The sequence below is a fragment of the Epinephelus lanceolatus genome, chromosome 14 (assembly GCF_041903045.1).
Source record: "Epinephelus lanceolatus isolate andai-2023 chromosome 14, ASM4190304v1, whole genome shotgun sequence".
Lineage (NCBI taxonomy): Eukaryota > Metazoa > Chordata > Actinopteri > Perciformes > Serranidae > Epinephelus > Epinephelus lanceolatus.
Genome location: NC_135747.1, coordinates 44,102,040 through 44,119,381, shown reverse-complemented (window position 1 = coordinate 44,119,381; position 17,342 = coordinate 44,102,040). Strand labels below are relative to the sequence as shown.

General features: G+C 44.7%; 1 protein-coding gene across 1 annotated transcript in view; it reads right to left on the bottom strand.

Annotated features, from left to right (window-relative positions):
* slc49a4 (solute carrier family 49 member 4) overlaps positions 1 to 17,342 on the bottom strand; it is a 100,568-nt gene that overhangs the window by 26,031 nt on the left and 57,195 nt on the right. Inside the window, exons 6-7 of the mRNA XM_033618141.2 lie at positions 14,430 to 14,497; positions 1,226 to 1,353 (exon numbers count right to left, since the gene is read on the bottom strand). Coding sequence (XP_033474032.2) covers positions 1,226 to 1,353; positions 14,430 to 14,497 — 196 coding nt within the window. The remainder of the gene's footprint in view (positions 1 to 1,225; positions 1,354 to 14,429; positions 14,498 to 17,342) is intronic.

Here is a 17,342-nt window from a genome sequence, read left to right as displayed (position 1 = left end):
CCATCAGACACTTTGATTTAATGCTCTCTGAGACATTTTCAAAATATTCTTAATCAAATTTAAGACTGATTCAAGCACTGCATTCAGTCATATATATGTAGCCCTGTGTAGAGGCAGGCCTTATGTAGGAACATGCTTCATCCATCACATCCTCACTGTGACCTCGTCACATGTCCGTGTTTGGTCATGGACTTTCCACGTGCACATATGACGTCCAAGGTACCCTGGGTGTGTTGGTTGTTGACGTTCTGGGGCGCCCTGTCAACTCTTTCAAAATAAAAGCACTACATCGGTACAACACCGCCAACCGATGTTTTGTTCCTTCAACTTCGTTTCCCCCTGACGCCGCCAGTAACTGTTAAACAATAAAGGCTACTGGCTGCGTATCATGCCAACGTGAAAGGACGGCTTTTTTCATTGGTGTCTGACGCCAGAAGTCACTGACCAAGTCCTGGATTTCGACGACTTCAGGGTGAGACCAGGTTGGCTTATCAGAGCGACTTAGGCAAATCTACATTTCGCTAAAAATAAAGTGCAGGAATGAAGTAAAAAGAGTTTTAGGTTCAGTGGCAGCTTTAAATATTTGTAACATCAGAAATGTGACTTTCCTGCAAGAGTTTGACTCATTTTGACAAAAAGAAATTAAGAGATGGATAAATACAATTAGATAAAATGTTTGGTGCAGACCACACATCCAACCTTAAGACTCTACAACTAATTTTAAGAGCCTTTTTTTTTTTCATAACAATAGAATTCAAGACATTTTAGTACCTTTTAAGGACGTGCAGAGATCCTGCACCTGCAGTCTGGTCTTAAACAACTCCACAGAATAACTCATTTTAAAGCACACGCCTTGTGCACAGCTCTGTCAGCCCTTATACCTTGGTGCAGGTGATGGAAGCATCAGACTGATGGTAAATAAGCAGATGCACTGCACATGATGGGGTTTAGGTGCTTCTGCTTTTGATGTACTGTCATCTGAAATGTTACAAACAACATAACAATGTTTGTAACAAGATTCAATTTAAAGAAGAAGCACTTCAGCTCTTCCTGTGTGCGTTGCATCTATTTATTTACTATAAATCCACAGTATATTTAGAGTGGATTCTCCTGTAAGCTGCATCAACCCAATGAACTGGCCGCTGAATTCATTCTGGCTCAGGGTTGCAGAGCTGCACTGCCTGCATGCAATGTCACCTTGACAGTGATGCTGCTGTGGACCCACCTGCAGTGGAGGGAAGGTGAGTGACTCTGCTCAGGCAGGTTAGTGTGAACCAGGTGGAGGACAGCGAGGCTCCGGCCAGCATCAGCACCAGGATCAGCTTCAGCATCCCTCGAATGGAGTCTGCAAACCTGCGAGTGTGTGGGAGGAGAAAAACAGTGAGGCAGAGCACAGCCTTTTGAAGATAGCGATCCTGAAATACACCACGACAAACGGCAGAGAAAATTACTGAAGTGAGTAAAGACAGCGGCTTCAGAAACAGGAGGCATCTTTCATAAAAACAACACGCAGCGCTGCAATTTCTAGATGTCTGCTTCCTCTGTGACTTGTGTCATAATCAATTACTGGAGACATGCATTGTCTCAGAGAAAGCCTAGATCATTTCCTTCTCCCACTTGTTTCTGGGAGCGTCAGTTGTACTTGTCATTACACAAGCAGAGACACTAATCCAAGAGTTGATTCAATTTGTTTCACCAGCTAAGCAGGCGGACTGGAGATGTGCATTGTAATGTATCGTGGAAGACAAGCCACCAGGCCGTTCCCAAACTCTCCCTCTTGAGCACTGCGGTTTCTCTTTGTAGCCCTTTCCAAAGCCTCATAGTTCATTAACTCCTCTGCGCTCCTCTGGGTATGCATATGTATGCTGCTGGAAGATTAGATGAAGCTACAGAAGCCTGTAGCAACAGAGAGACACTAATTACTTTTGTTTTGTTGCTCACAGACAAGATGCTTGAGAAAAGAGGGCTGAACTTGACAATGAACTTAATGCACGAGTAAGAAGAAGAGTTGGAAATGGCTGATTAGTTCAGCTAGGTTGTGAAGTTCTGTCAGTGTGCCGAGGGCCGTGGGGACGAGGGAAATCATCCTTCGGACGGATAATGAGAACGTCTCCGCTCTCAATGTTCAGCAGTGGCATTTTTAGACGACATCAACGCCTCCTGGGATTTCATGAGCTGTCACTCACAGCCTCGACTCTTTACCTCCACGTTCACAGGACATCAGCTACATACTCAAATCCCACCTCCATCACTGTGAGAGAATTTAAAGCAGGCGGAGGATAATGTTGGATAACACAGGGCCCAACACAGACCTCTGGGGGCCAGATGAGCAGGGTTTGGTTTTGGGCCCCCCTCCACAGTGTAACATGCTGCCACTTCACACAGCACTGTGTGTAGTAAATATTAGTTTAAACACACATCATGTACAAATAACCATGTAAAGACTACAGTGGGACCTGTTAGCAGCAACTAGGGACGTCACTGGTTAACCATTACTCAACTAACAACTGAGAATAATTTTGACCGATTACTGATATCAATCAATAGGTTGATTTTGCTTCTCTTCAGCTTACTGCACACCAACTTAGTCTGGTGGGAGCTAGCTAGCAGCGCCACTCATCTGGTGATTACTGCTAGTAACCCTGACCCAACAGTGTGGCTTTGGAAACATTGTGCCCACCCTTTGGTGATCCTACAGGTCGCCACTGGGAGTAAGTGGCTCAATTTTGAGCTGCAATCCCCCCATTAGCATTGTTATCCATGTTAGCACCTTTAGCAGTGTTAGCACGGCTAGTGGTGATAATATCGTCAACAATGTTAAAGGGCTTCTGTGGCTCAATTGAAAACCAGTTATTCACCAGGGTGACCTGCAGGGAGACTGACGGGTGACCACCATGCTTTACAACAGTTACCAGCAGGAATTGAGTAGCGGGAATTCTGAGTCGAGTGGTGGATTATTGATCAGTCGATCCGATCAGAGCTGATGAGATCAGATCGATGGATGATTCTCTTAAACTGACCTCCAAAAGTAATTTATTTTACTTAAATCAAGGGCGGTCAGAGAAAAGCTTGTGTAGATGCTTATTCCAGAATGTGTTGCCTCTTGTTCTTTAATCTCGTTTAACGTATCCTATCTAATACACCTGCCAAAGTGTTTTTACCACAGAATCCTGGGAATGGTTATTTCATGGGGGACAGTAAACTCCTTCACCTACCCAAATTTTTCATTTCACACATCTCTAAGCTTATTATTTTTGTCACGATTTTCTGGCAAAAAACGGCACAACATGTCATCAGGTTTTAGAAAAAACTAGTAAATCCCTGTGCACAGCAGCGCAGTGCTTCTTCTAGGTACCAGCTGGTGCAGGATAAATCACAGTCAAAAGTTCAAAAACTTCCAGCGCACACTAGATTATCAGGATTGACACAGAGTTTATTCAAAAATGTTTAAAAACAAAAGGAGCGAACAACGCGTTTCGCATGTTGCTTCATCAGATTCGCTCTTGATTGTCATCAGGTGTGTGCTTAAATAGTCAGGGCAAGTAACAACCAGACAATCAATGATTGATTGCTGTTTGCTCCTTTTGTTTTTAAACATTTTTGAATAAACTCTGTGCCAATCCTGATATTCTAGTGTGCGCTGGAAGTTTTTGAACTTTTGAATGTCAATCAATCAATCAATCAATCAATTTTATTTATAAAGCTCAATATCACAAATCACAATTTGCCTCACAGGGCTTTACAGCATACGACATCCCTCTGTCCTTATGACCCTCACAGCTGATCAGGAAAAACTCCCCAAAAAACCCTTTAACGGGGAAAAAAAATGGTAGAAACCTCAGGAAGAGCAACTGAGGAGGGATCCCTCTTCCAGGACGGACAGACGTGCAATAGATGTCGTACAGAACAGATCAACATGATAAATTAACAGTAATCCGTATGACACAATGAGACAGAGAGAGAGAGAGAGAGAGAGAGAGAGATGCAGGTAATGACAGTAGCTTACAACAACATTACTGAAAGTAATAATATTATAGTTATAGTTCTGGCTACTGTGGTACAATATGTTGAAAGTATGTATTAATATCTGGCAGTATACATGTGTGACAATCATGTCATCAGCTTTTGTTTAGGAAGTCAAATTTCTATTCTGCTACTGTCTCTTGTTCATCAATACAAAATAATAATTTTCCTAGGGGCCTCCCAGAGACCAGGGGCCCAAAGCAACTGCTTACATTGCTGAATGGGGCCGACTGTGGGCTCACATGATGAATTGTGTTGGCCGTTCCTAATAAACAGATCTAAAGTCGTCATTTTTCTGTTCAAACGAAGGAGCTGATTTCTCTGGAAAAGGCAGTGGAGTCACAGGGCCAAGCGCTCGCCACTACACAGAGATGTCTGTTTCTCTGCCCACAGCTACACCCCTCAAATCTGCATCGCCCATCTGCCACTGACTGGCTCATCCCTTCAGCCACCACCGGTGCCAGACAGGGATGAAATCCTTCGCCTGCACACAGCCAAGCCCTCATCTCTTTGCGGAGAGGATCACAGGCTACTCCCCAGTATCAATTCCAATCTGATCCTCTGAGCAGGAACACCATAAGTAGCTTATTTCCTACACTAACTCTGATGGCCCCTGAGTCCACTCGATAAAGAGCTCGGTCACTGATTGGCCAGATAAGTCAGGTGCGACATGGTTTGAATCAAACTCAGCACACTTTGGGTTTTTAAAAAACGATGGCTAACAGTTGACCAAAACGCTGAATAAATATCCTGTTATTAAACGTCTTATGATTTCAAAAGGCAGCTATATTCTCTGCTTATTTCCACTGCCAACAGCTTTTAGAAAAACCTCAAACCTAGTAGTTGATGACACGAACAAGTCACGCCTGTGTAAACGAAGCCACAAAACCCCACTGTTCTCCAAAAACAACACATAACACATCAGTGTACCTCCACACTGTAAACCTCAGTCCATCCTGGGCACAATGTTTTAATGTTAAGTCTACACAGATGATCCAGACGGTTGAAATGACCTAAAAACTTTATGTTAACTTGACACTAAAACTCTTCACTGTGAGTTCGACATCATTTATTTATCTTACTATATAATGACAAAAACTCTGTCTGTGTGTCTGTTCCATGTTTTTCCTATCTGTGCAGCCGAGCACCGCAGCACCTCCACGGACTATTACATCCAGACGGTCCCGGTGTTTCCTCCGCAGGCTCCACTTCACTCAGCTGCCCGATAAACCCGCTGCTTCTTCCCACTTTAACCTGAATAACAAACCAGGGCTCGGTGCTCCGGTTGGATCCAAACGGAGAGCCGGGGCTAGCTCAGAGACTAGCGGAGGCTAACTGGCTGTGCTTCCCTCCGGTCATGCTGCGGCTAACGCTCCGCTAGCCGCTCCCAGCTAGCTCCGGTTTGTTATTCAGGTTAAAGTGTGAAGAAGCAGCGGGTCTGTGGGGCAGCTGAGTGAAGTGGAGCCTGAGGAGGAAGCACCGGTTAGCTCCGGTTTCACTACAGGCAGATTCACTCGCTACAGGGGCGAGGAAATAAAACCTGAACAGCCAATCAGAGTGATCTCTCTCACCAACAAGCTCCGCCGCCAATTCAACATGCTCAATCGGCCGAAAAGCCGCCCACGTGCCAAAGTGCCGACGGTGCGGGACACACCGCAAAAACTAGGCCGACAGACGCTCACAGACGGCCCGACTTTGGTCGACGGCCGACCGTCGGCTTGGTGTGTCAGGGCCTTAATTCCTGGAGGGAGTGATACTGACTGATTCTGTAATTCTGTGAAACCGCCATCTTTTCCGAGACGGTTATTGTACCGTGAAAATCTTATACCGTTGCAATCCTATATATGAAAATTCCACAAAACATGTCTTCAGTTTATTTAACTGAAGAAAACAGGTGCCTTAAGGAGAAAGTTTGGGAGCTGCTGCTTTAGAGCACCAAACTTTGGATTATTCAAATGTTGAAAACAATTGAGAACAAAATCGTTATTTACTTCTGTTTCAGTAAGGAGTGTTAAAAACTACAGTGACCAGCTGCTTCAAGAAACTGCTGCGCCTTCTGCAAAAATATGTGATCGCTGATTAAAATCGTCTTTAGTAGAAACAATTCTCGCCACAGGCAGGGTAGTTAGAGAGTGTTAGGTTTTGGTGTTTTCACCAGATTTGTTGTCAAAAATATAAAATCTGGGGCACCCAGCAGCCCGGTGGGTAGAGTGGGCGTCCCGTGCATAAAGGCAATGTCCCTGCTGCAGCGGTTGTGGGTTTGATTCCAGCCTGCAGCCCTTTACTGCATGTCACCCCCCCTTCATGCTGAAGTCTGTCCTGTCTAATAAAAGCAAACCCTGAGAAAATATTCTTTAAAAAACCCCATAACATCCAGAATACTGCTGAATCAGAAAACACTGAGGTTCTTCACGCCTGCGGTGATGTAATCCAGCGCTGTGTCACTGTACTCAGTGAGTAAAGAGGGTCGAGTCATCTCAGGAGGTAACAGCAGAATTAAAAGTCTATCTTTTACACTGCTCTAACAGGATTTATTGGCCATAAAGATAGCATCATTTAAGTCATGTAGAATCAGATTAAACGCTCTGCTCTCCCGGGGCCTGCGGGAAATGATGAAATATCATCTTCACTATGATATTATCAATCGAGCCTGTCTGCGTTTCTTCTTTTCCCTGTGAGGGACATGCAGTAAATAACCAAATAGATGCAGCCGGTCTGATACGGTGACCATGCAGACGCACACTGTCTCCATTTGAGGGCAAAACAAACTAGGCAGCGGCTGATGCTCATTTGTGTTTGCTCTATCTCATCTCATTAACCTGGAGTATTGTCTGGCTCAGACCTTTGTGATATGAAGGACAATAACCTGCCTCTTTTCCTGGAGCTTGTAATGGGAAGATAACGAGGGATGCTTGTTAGTTATTCTCTCCACCCTCTTCCAAAGTGCAACTTTCGTCCAACCACAACAATTAAACAGCTCCCAGATTGTCAAACGTCTCAGTGATGAGCGCCACACCTCGGAGCATCCACCACAGTGAGCCCCCCCTCCCCGCCATTCAACCATCCGCCAACAACTCACAGGCAGAGAAATGTTTGCAAGCAGCTTGTTTTGTTTTTTGGCAAAGTGCAAGGGCTAATCCCAGAAGAAATTTAGCTTTGCAGGACTATAGGCCACTCAAAATGTGAAACTGCAACACCTGCAGCACAGACAGCATTTAGAGGAGGCCATTTTGTGCCCCCTGTAGCAAACTGTGCTCAGCGTTGGCTCGGCTCTGTGCTGGCTGCAGAGAGAGGGACAGCTTGTGGCAAATAATAAGTCACATCTTGACATTAACATCTTAAAAGCTGCCAGTGGGTGAGACGAGGGACAGAGACTGCTCTCTGCTCAGTTCATTACCACAAGCTTTCCTGGGAAAGTATCTAATGATGCCATATTGCAGCAAGTTCATGAAGAAGAGGGAAAAAAAGCAGAGGGAAGCAGCTTTTAGTTTTAAGGGAGGAAGAGGAAATTAAATATACTGTTTAATTTCTCCTGTTTCTGCTGCCTTAAAACATTTCCCCTGTCTGACGGCGTCTCAGGGCTCAGCTCCCTGCAGACGCCACTAATCAAAGAGAAAAAGAAGGGAGAATTTCTGCTTCGTGGTCGTCTGACAGTGACAGCCACACAAACTCCAGTTTACATCCACGTCTGTCCAGGACGAAGGAATTTAATAAAGGCATTAGGTGGACTTTTTGGTGAACCATGGATGCTTCACAAGTCTCTTTTACACTGACTATTGAATATTATTATTCCGCCGCGCCATTCTGTATAAAAGGTCGAGCATGGCATGGAGGCGGGGGCGGAGCCAGATCAACGACTGTGTAAAAAGTGTGACGTTAGGAGATTTATAAAAGCAGCTACAAGCAGTTAGCGGCTAACTCAAAGAAGAAGAAAAGCAGCCAAAAATGTCCACAAACTGGGGAGACAGTGACATCCAGGAGCTCCTCACCCTCCGGACAGAGGACGAGATCAGCCACCATATAACAGGGACGGAAAATTATTGTCTTTGTCATCAATCAATCCATTTTCAACCGCTTATCTGAGGCCGGGTCTCAGGAGCAGCAGGCTGAGCGAGGCACCCCAGACGTCTCTCTCCCCAGCGATGCTCTCCAGCTCCTCCTGGAGGACCCCGAGGTGTTCCCAGACCAGATGAGATCTATAATCCCTCCAGTGTGTTCTGGGTCTGCCCCGGGGCCTCCTACCAGCTGGACCAGGAGGATCCTGATCAGATGTTGAACCACCTCAACATGAAGGAGCAGCGGCTCTACTCCGAGCTCCCTCCAGATGTCCGAGCTCCAGAGGAAAGTCATTTCAGCTGCATGCATCCCCGATCTTTTCCTTTCCGTCACTACCCAGAGCTCATGACCATAGCTGAGGGTCAGGAGGTTGAGGTTTGCCATGTTATAGCATTGTAACTGTTTAGAAAGTGCTGCCTGACACATATTTTACATGTCACACTGGACGCCGACGCTGCTGTGTCACACACCATGCTTTCTCTCCAAAGTGATTTGCTGCAGAGGTTGGACGATGTATCATCATATATGTTGAGGATGACAGTGGGAAGACAAACGAACCCAAAGGGCAATGCAGGCCAATCGGAGGCAGAGTAGGACATCGTTTGCCTTCACCACAGTCAGAAGGTCACATGACTTCATTCTGCATCATAGTTGGCCATGTTTTTTAGTCAAATGGGTTTTTTGGAGAGATTTTTTCGAGGACAAGGACACAGGGTGTCCTCTGTTGTCAAGTCCCCTGAGGCAAATCATGATATGTGGTTTTGGGCTACATCTCAAATCAAATGGAATAAAATCAAATGGAAAACCCTCCATGCAGTGGTGAAGTGTGGCCTGTGGCGGGCTGCTGTGCAGTGCCTATAAAAAGCTGAGGCGGCTGCTCCAAGCCGTGGCTGTTTGATTCTGCAGCAAAGTGCGACCAAAACAAAAATCTGGGATTGTTTAAGTTGGAGCAGAGAAAACCTGCAGCCAATCAGCAAACAGAGTTTTAGACTCCTGCGACACATTGACCTGTGTTACTAAGAATTTCTTCCCACCTGAAACCCATGAATACACCTCCTGACCGACAAGCGGCGAGCCCAGCTGTGCCTCTGCTTGGTGTAACAGGCTGTCGAAGAAACGAGCTTTCAGTTGAATGGGACATTTTATGGACTAGTGGGGCTTCAGTATCAGTCCCCAGCAGAGGTACAGCTATGGAAGCTTTCTGTGGTTTTACCGGACCGCTCCGACACTGACCTGTGTCTGTGCAGTGAAATGTGAGGTGGAGAAACACACATGAATTCAGATATCACATGGTCTGTGATACATATCTGTTATACGCTGACATATTAAAGTGACCTGATATGACTGGAGAAAGTGATGTCACATTTGCTGGTAATGTAATGGTACCGAACCCAAACAACCACCTTTAGCATATGTGAACAGTTGCACATACATGAAGAGTGAACGCCACGCTGCCTTTAAAGCCAAATTTCATTTAACTACCAACTGTTGCAGCACAGAGAGACTAATCAATCCCTCCAGTGACTCAGAGTCTATATAATCAACACCAATAATTCAACAGCTCTGTTTACATACACTTTCATCTCCCGCTGCAAACAGCTTCATTGATTAACAGTGGGAGTTATGGGCTCATTTCCCTGATTACAGCTTAAAGAAAACAGTGGACCTGTCTGGAAGTGCTGATTGGGCCTCAGCCTGCGATAAACACACATCCGCCGGAGCACGAATGAGTCCCATGCTTTTGCAGACTCCACACTTTGTCTTTGCGGTGTGGCTCCCGATCCATCAATGGAGGTGAAGTGGCTGTTGCATTAGCTTCTATTCCCCATTCCCTCCCTGTACTTTATCACAGTGATGCTGGATCAGATCATATATTAAAAGAGAGTAGATGAGATTAGAGGAGCCAGGGAGAGAGAGAGACCCAGTTTAACCCCCGCCTGTTCTTTATATGAGATGTATTAGTTATTAATAATGCTGTAAACAATACAGCTCTCAGAGTGTCAGGGGGATAAACTCCAGTACAATATGTTTGCATGCTGGTGACTGGGGTTTCCACTGTGAGAGAAAATCAAAGGCACCAGTTTCTAATCTTGTTTGTGCTGCAATGAGTCAGTGCTATCAAACAACATGAAGTGATTGTTTCCATGATTAATCAATTAAAGGACACTTTGTCCACAGCTGTCTACGTGTGATGTCTCAACAGAAGAACTTCCTGTAACAGATGCTTCTGACAGTGTGTCAACGGTCCTGTTTGTATAAAAGGAAGTGTTTGGATGTTTTTGAAGTGGGGTTACATGAGATTCTTATCTACAGTCAGAGATTACAGCCCCGTCTCCACCAAACCCTTTCAGTCCAGCACCTCTGGAACCAGCAGTAAGCCTTCAGACATGGTACCTAGACCTTCGGTCTGTTCAGACAGTCCTCTTAAATGTGGGCGGGGTTGTTGTCACTCACTGCTCCGTCCAGCACTCGCTGTATTTCCTCATCAGCGGTGACACAGATGGAAGTCTGCACCTGGTTTATCGTCCACAGAACGAGACTGCACGCCCACATTTTCACAACAAAATAGAACAGGCTGCAGTGAGAGTCTCTCTCCATGGGATATTTAAAAATAGCAGCTTTGTGCATTTAGTCCTTCTCAGGCAAGCTCAGGGGTTTAGTGCTGCTGTAGCCCACAGGAAGTGAGGATTAGAATATATGACCTTCACATAATCCGCTCCAAATTAATCTATATTTTTAAAGTCATTACTAAAAGTGTGTGTCATATAAAAACTAAAGTGATGGTCAAAGTTGTCACAGTGAAATTTAAGGTGTGCTGATGGATTCACGTCATCAACTCATGCATTGAGTAACATTACAAGTTAACGTTCCACCTTAAAAGTTGCCGGCAGTCGGCCCAGTGAATGAAGTTATTTTTTTCTCTTTCATTTTATAGTTGTAGTTTACTGATGTATGAACAGAGGTTACATAAAACCAGGGTGAGCGTCCTCTACTGACCAATCAGACTGCAGGGTTCCTAGCTCCACCTTTTAGTACCAGATCTGTGTGCTAGGTACCCCAACAGAGGGGGGACCAAACATGGGGACGCTAAGGAACGCTTCTGTTGGGACCATCCACAACTTTACACTGTGGAGACAGAAAAACTGAACTGAACTATAAAAACACCTGTGTGTTATCTCTGTGTATTCTTGTGCTATTTCCCTGTTTTTTTCTAACAATGCAGACGATCTAAAAGTTGAAAACATTTGAGTTAGTTCATCTCCTTCACCTTTGTCTCAGTCTAACCCAGCGGTTCAAACTTTGGTGGCTCGTGGCCCCTTTAAATGAAGAAATGTCTCCTGACGTGTGACCCAGGTGGAATGAATCTACGAGCTGTGAACAGTTCAGCTGAGAGGTGATTTTTTTCTCCTGAGTGTTTGATTTGAATCATTACAGATGTGAAAGTATGAAACTAGTCACTATTTTACAAGGAAAGAAAAGTCTGAACTCACTCTGTGCAGCAGGAATAGAAATGTTCTTATTCTTCTCCTTTTATCATCTCCATCCTCAGATTGATCTTGTAACCCTCCAGCTGGTCCTGACCCTGGCTTGTAAAGCACTTATATTAATTATTTACCAGAGCAAATTATTCTTTATAGTTCCTCCAACAAACACATTTCCTTTCCTCTAAGGTCAGCTTTTTAAAATCAGGATGCTTGAAGCGTAACATAGGTTTTATAAACTCCTTCTTGTTGTGGTCACTGTGTGAACAACCCGTCCTGTTTTCTGACCATCTTACAATCAGCTGCAGGGAGGGTCTGCTAATGTAAATGAAGGGTTATGGTTAATGCTTATTTTCTAATTTGATGCCTCAGCAGGTCTGTGCAGTTTTCACTGAGCTGCACGGACACTATGAGTCTGATAATTAGACAGAGTAGCTGTTTTGCTTTCACTTAAACGTTGAAGAAACTAAGAGATGAGACGGTGATTCAGAGGTCAGAAAGCGGGCCGCAGTGCTGCTGCATTTATGTTCACTTTTAAAGTTACTTTGAACCATAATCAGAAGTCAGGGAACAAACACTCTCATGACAACATGGATGAGGAGGATGTGTGTAAGGACACACAGATTATCCACCGAGAGCCTCCGACCTCTAGGGGGCTCCAAATCCTCATCAGCTGTGGCCTTATCCTGTTGCTATTTTTAAATAATAATCAAACCACATGAGTTACTTGAGTGTGTGTGTGATGAAATACAAACCAATGGATGCAGTTATTTTGGAAGTACTATTTGCAAATAAAGCCCCGTCATGACAGCGGGGTGAACATGCTAATTTTTTGCTGCTTTTCCAGCACAATGCAGTGACACGCCGTCACAAAACCTTCTGTCTCTGTCCAAGCAGCGTTCAGTCATCTTTACAAATAAGTCGGCACCGAGTTTGAAAGAGAGCCGGAATAATGACAAAAAAGTGACCACCTCCATGCTTATTTCTACTGTTTATTAACCAGTTTTCCAGTGCATTCGTGACACTGAACGTGACACATCAGCCGGTTTTCCCACACTTAAAAACCTGCATGTATGCACTAATTTTGGTGGAAAATGGGTCTAAGAAAATTATTGGTTTGCTGGCTACAGTGATAACTTTGTTGACATAAACTATGACGAAAATTGTTAGTCAGCGCCCTTTTTTCATGGTGAAAATGAGACAATGACGAGCTAAAAACAGATCTTCAATCTTCGATCTCGAGCACAGTACTCATTAAGATACAGGGGAGTACAATTGTGGAACATGAACCGTTACTTATTATCTGCCTCTATGTCTTTGTCAGTATATAAGACGAAACTAAAAACTGCTTTGATGACCACGAGATTCGATAACTGAATAACGCCATGTATAGGGTGATATGTTTCTGCCTGCCTCAAGATGTAAAATGTTATTTTATATTTTTATTCTTATTATAATCAATTGTCCACTTTTGTTTATTGTTTGTTATCGTGTATGTTTTGTTTTTCATTATTTTTTGCATAGTTTGTCTAGGTGAGGTTTCTTAGCATAAGCCTGTAATGGGTTTCTCTCACCTGCACATGCTATGTATGACTATATTACTTCTATGTTCTTGTTTTCTTATTTCATATGTGCAAATAAATGAAATGAAATCTTGTTAATAAAAAGTAATTTGAAACTAATTTGTCTGAGACGTGACAGAAATGTTGGTGGTGGACTGTCGGACATGGAAAGCTGAGAAGGGCCGTGCTTGTAATGATCTTCAGATGCCTGATGAGCGACAGGCTGGTAAACTCCAGTAAACAGTCTGCACCAGGATGTTTGGGTTGGTGTGAGTTGTGAGCTGTAACTCAGCAGTATATAATCAGCCGTGTGTGTCTGACTGTGGATGGTGGAGCTGCTGAATGGATCTGTGGAGTTTGTTAGTTGCAGCGGTGGCTGTTAGCAGCTAGCTCCGCTAAACAGCAGCGGAGCAAACAGCCAGCAGGCGCCAGATTTTGCTTGTAAACAGCCCAGCACCATCCATTTTAGACATGGAGCATCTTATTTCACGACTGTTCAGTTTTATTCACAGACATATTCTGAGCCTGAAACATGTCTTTGGACTGTTGCTTCACCTCAGTAACATCACCGTTATGTGTTTAAGGATCCTGATGTGGTTAATGCTGACATCACTTGCAATGACATCTGCTCTAGTCCTTTTGGGTTCTGCCAGTGTTGCATGTGTTCATAGAGCCAGCAGCAGCAGCGACCCACAGTGAGGATAGAAACAGAGGGCTCAGCAGGGACGGAGCACCTGCTGCAGCAAGCCAACACCGTCTGCAGTCATTTTGACTTGACCAGCAGACTTCACTTCAAGCTGATTGGCTGTTGAAACAGTTGACGTGCTTTAAAACCAGCCGCCGGCCATTTGACCAGCTGAGTGTCAGGTGACATCATCTGCCAGCTTGAGTCGAGCTCAGCAGTATGTTTGTGTATGTCATTGAGCTTCATACTGTACGTTGATGTGCTGATATTGTTGCTGCTGGCCCAGTAAAGTTGCGATCATGTGGTAAAGTATGACAGATGGTGTTAATATCGTCTTCAGGTTGTGATCACAGGCTGAAGCCTGTCAGTGTGAATCCTGAATAAACTACAGGTGTTTCCAACAGATAGTTCCCAACACACCTATAACCCCCCCAGAGGGTCCACCTATAGTCAGGTCGATGGCGTCTGTTTGTAGGAGATGTTAATTAGTTAGCAGAGAGGGATCAATATCACACGAGTGGTCGAGATATGTGTATGTTTTCTTGACTTGCTTGGACAATCTAGATTCAGCGATCATGTGGCAGTCACACAATACAAGCAGCTTGGTATGCACGAGCTTACCTGGCCATCGCCACTCCAAACACACATCCACCAACAGTCGACCAGAAGCCGATCCAACCCGCGTCCACCTGTGTGTCAGGAAAGAGGAGGAGGATGGTGGGGTAGAGCGGGAGGAGGAGAGAGAAAGGGTGGAGGAAACAGAATTATTCAGTGCTCAACATGCAGTGCGTGACTGTGAGGACAGAGTGAGACAGAGAGCAGGCACCAAGTGTCTGAGGTCTGCTGAGGCCTGTCAATCACTGCGTCAGGTAAACACAGCTGCATATATGTGTGTGTGTGTGTGTGTGTGTGTGTGAGGTTGTGGTCCTGATTTATTTACACGGATGTGAAGGCGCACGCTCGGCCTTAAACTCCAGAGAAAGGACGTCACGGCTGAGGGACTGCAGCAGAATCAGTATGAGGTAAAGTGCAGCACACGTGCGCGCACACACACACACACACACACACACACACACACACACACACACACGGAAAACCAATCAGTGTGTAGCATCCAGGCGAGAACGTCTCCGAGTGCCAATGAAGGTGTTTGGTTCCCATCAATCTCCCCGAGGCAATAACTCACATTCAACCAAATCCAACCAGATGGAGGATGAGACAGCAGGGAGCAGAATCTTAAGTAGGATCTGATGCTTTTTGCTTAATCATACTCCGCATCGACCTGTCATGAAAGTCTATAACGAAGAAAAGTGGACTATCAAAGTTATTAAATGTAAAATATCTTCTGGCTTACTAAGTGATGAATGTTAAAATGTCGTTATATTTTCTGTGTGGGCCAACCCGCCTGCAAGATGCCTGCCTGAATGGCCCGAGGCAGCTCGGCGAGGTGAACAGCGTCCTCCTCCTCCCCCCGAGTAAACGAGGAGGACCAACAATATTTGATTCACTTAAACCACCCACCACCCTGTGGCACCTATAACTGCTGCTTATTATCTATATAGGCCGCGCAGCACCAATGTGAGGGTTTCTAAGGCGTGTAATGTCACATCAGTTTGTGCACCAATTTAGGCAGCTAAACACAAATTGGTTGCCAAGCCATTTCAATTCTGAGATGCAAATGACTGTGTTTCATGTGCGGGTGGAGAGTTAATTAACTGCAGTATTCTTAGCGCCTTGGAACCCAAAAAAAGGCCAGATTTGAAGCTTAATCATGTCTGCTATGTTGCGACTGTGTCGGTAAATTGGAGCTGACTGGTGTCAAGGTAGGCAGAGCCAGGACTCAAGGCTGTCGACACGTCAACGTGTTTGTTTTCACTAATTCTCTCTCTCAATCTCTTCTTGTAAGCCATTTTAAGCCAATAATCAAAGACCTTATCCTGAGCTTTGCTTCGACATGGTATTCCTACACCGACTCACATCATGTAATCCCAGGAAATCCACAAAACAGTCTTTAATAGGGAGGAAGTGCTGCGTCTGAAGGCAGAGCATGCATCCTGATGGAGTTAAACAGAGCACCAGAAGTTCACGACTGATTCTGTAATCGAATTAAAAAAAGCAATCAAACTAAAAGAAGCAGGACACGTTGGATCGGCCTCCCAGTTCTGTCAATTCTAAATGGCTACTCTCCATTAAGGGAACAATTGAGCGCAGTGAGGCACCTGTTTCCTGAGTCATATTCATTATGGTGATGCTGAGCTCTACACTTAATCCTCCTGTCTGCAGATCGAGCACATTTCCTCCAACACAGCTCACACATTAAAACACAGGAGTGTCCTAAAAGATCCCGAGTCTCAATCAGATCCAAACTCAGGGTTCCTTCCTCTGCGGTTTTATAATGAATATTCAAAAATGCATCAAGCGTCCCCCTAAATTAACTGATGAAATATATGAAGATACTAGAATCACCGCCCCGTGGTTGTATTACTCCGCCCACCAGTCCACCCTGTGGTTGTATGACTCCGCCCACCAGTCCACCCTGTGGTTGTATGACTCCGCCCACCAGTCCACCCTGTGGTTGTATGACTCCGCCCACCAGTCCACCCTGTGGTTGTATGACTCCACCCACCAGTCCAGTGTCTCTGACAGTCTGCATCCATGTCAGTGAAAACATGGATGCTTCACACACAGAAGATCTATACAATCAGCACAGTTTCAAGATTAGAGTCACCAATTCAGTATCTGACCAAATGTCTCCCCTTCTGTTCCTGAGATATGACGTTAAAACATGATGATGTCACAGTCAAGCTGACCTTTGACCTTTGGGATATAAAATGTCATCACTTCTGTTCCTGAGATATGACGATGAGTAACGGACAAATAGTCTTGTTCCCCAGATATGTTTTTACTCTCTTTGATAAATAAGGCGCAAAAATAAGATAAAAAAAAAAAGTTTTAAAATTTAATTTTTGCGGCGTCTCTGCAGCCTTAAAGGCTTCGTTATGCAGACTGTTTATTTTTCTGATGATGACATTAAAGTTTTTCCAGGTAGTTTACATGGGAGATCAGTTTAATCGCCTTTATTTGGGTCTGCACAAGGTTTCTGATTGGATAGGGGGCGGGGCAGATGTTATGTGTTTACGTTTATCAGAAGAAAACACTGTAGTCTTCGCTCCGGATAACAAGATGCTTGACGACGCCGTTCTTAGTGCCTTTTTCGGGCTTGTTTTGCTTATATTCTTGAAGCAGCAGTACGACAACAACCTTGTTCTGCTAATGCTTCGTCTGTTGAGGAGGAGAAGGGAGGTAGAAGGTCGAAGAAGGGAGGTAGAAGACCGTGCTGTGGCGAATGGAAACCAGTGAGTGCAACGAGTCCGACTGCTCTATCTCAGCCCGTTGCTATGCGCGCTATATACGTCATGGTGCCAGAAGGGCAAGGAAACGAGCATGAGCGGAAAGACCGGAATGAACTTAAAGAGGAATGAGTGTATACAAGTGTGAGAAATTCTGTCATTTGGAATTAGAATCAGAATATTC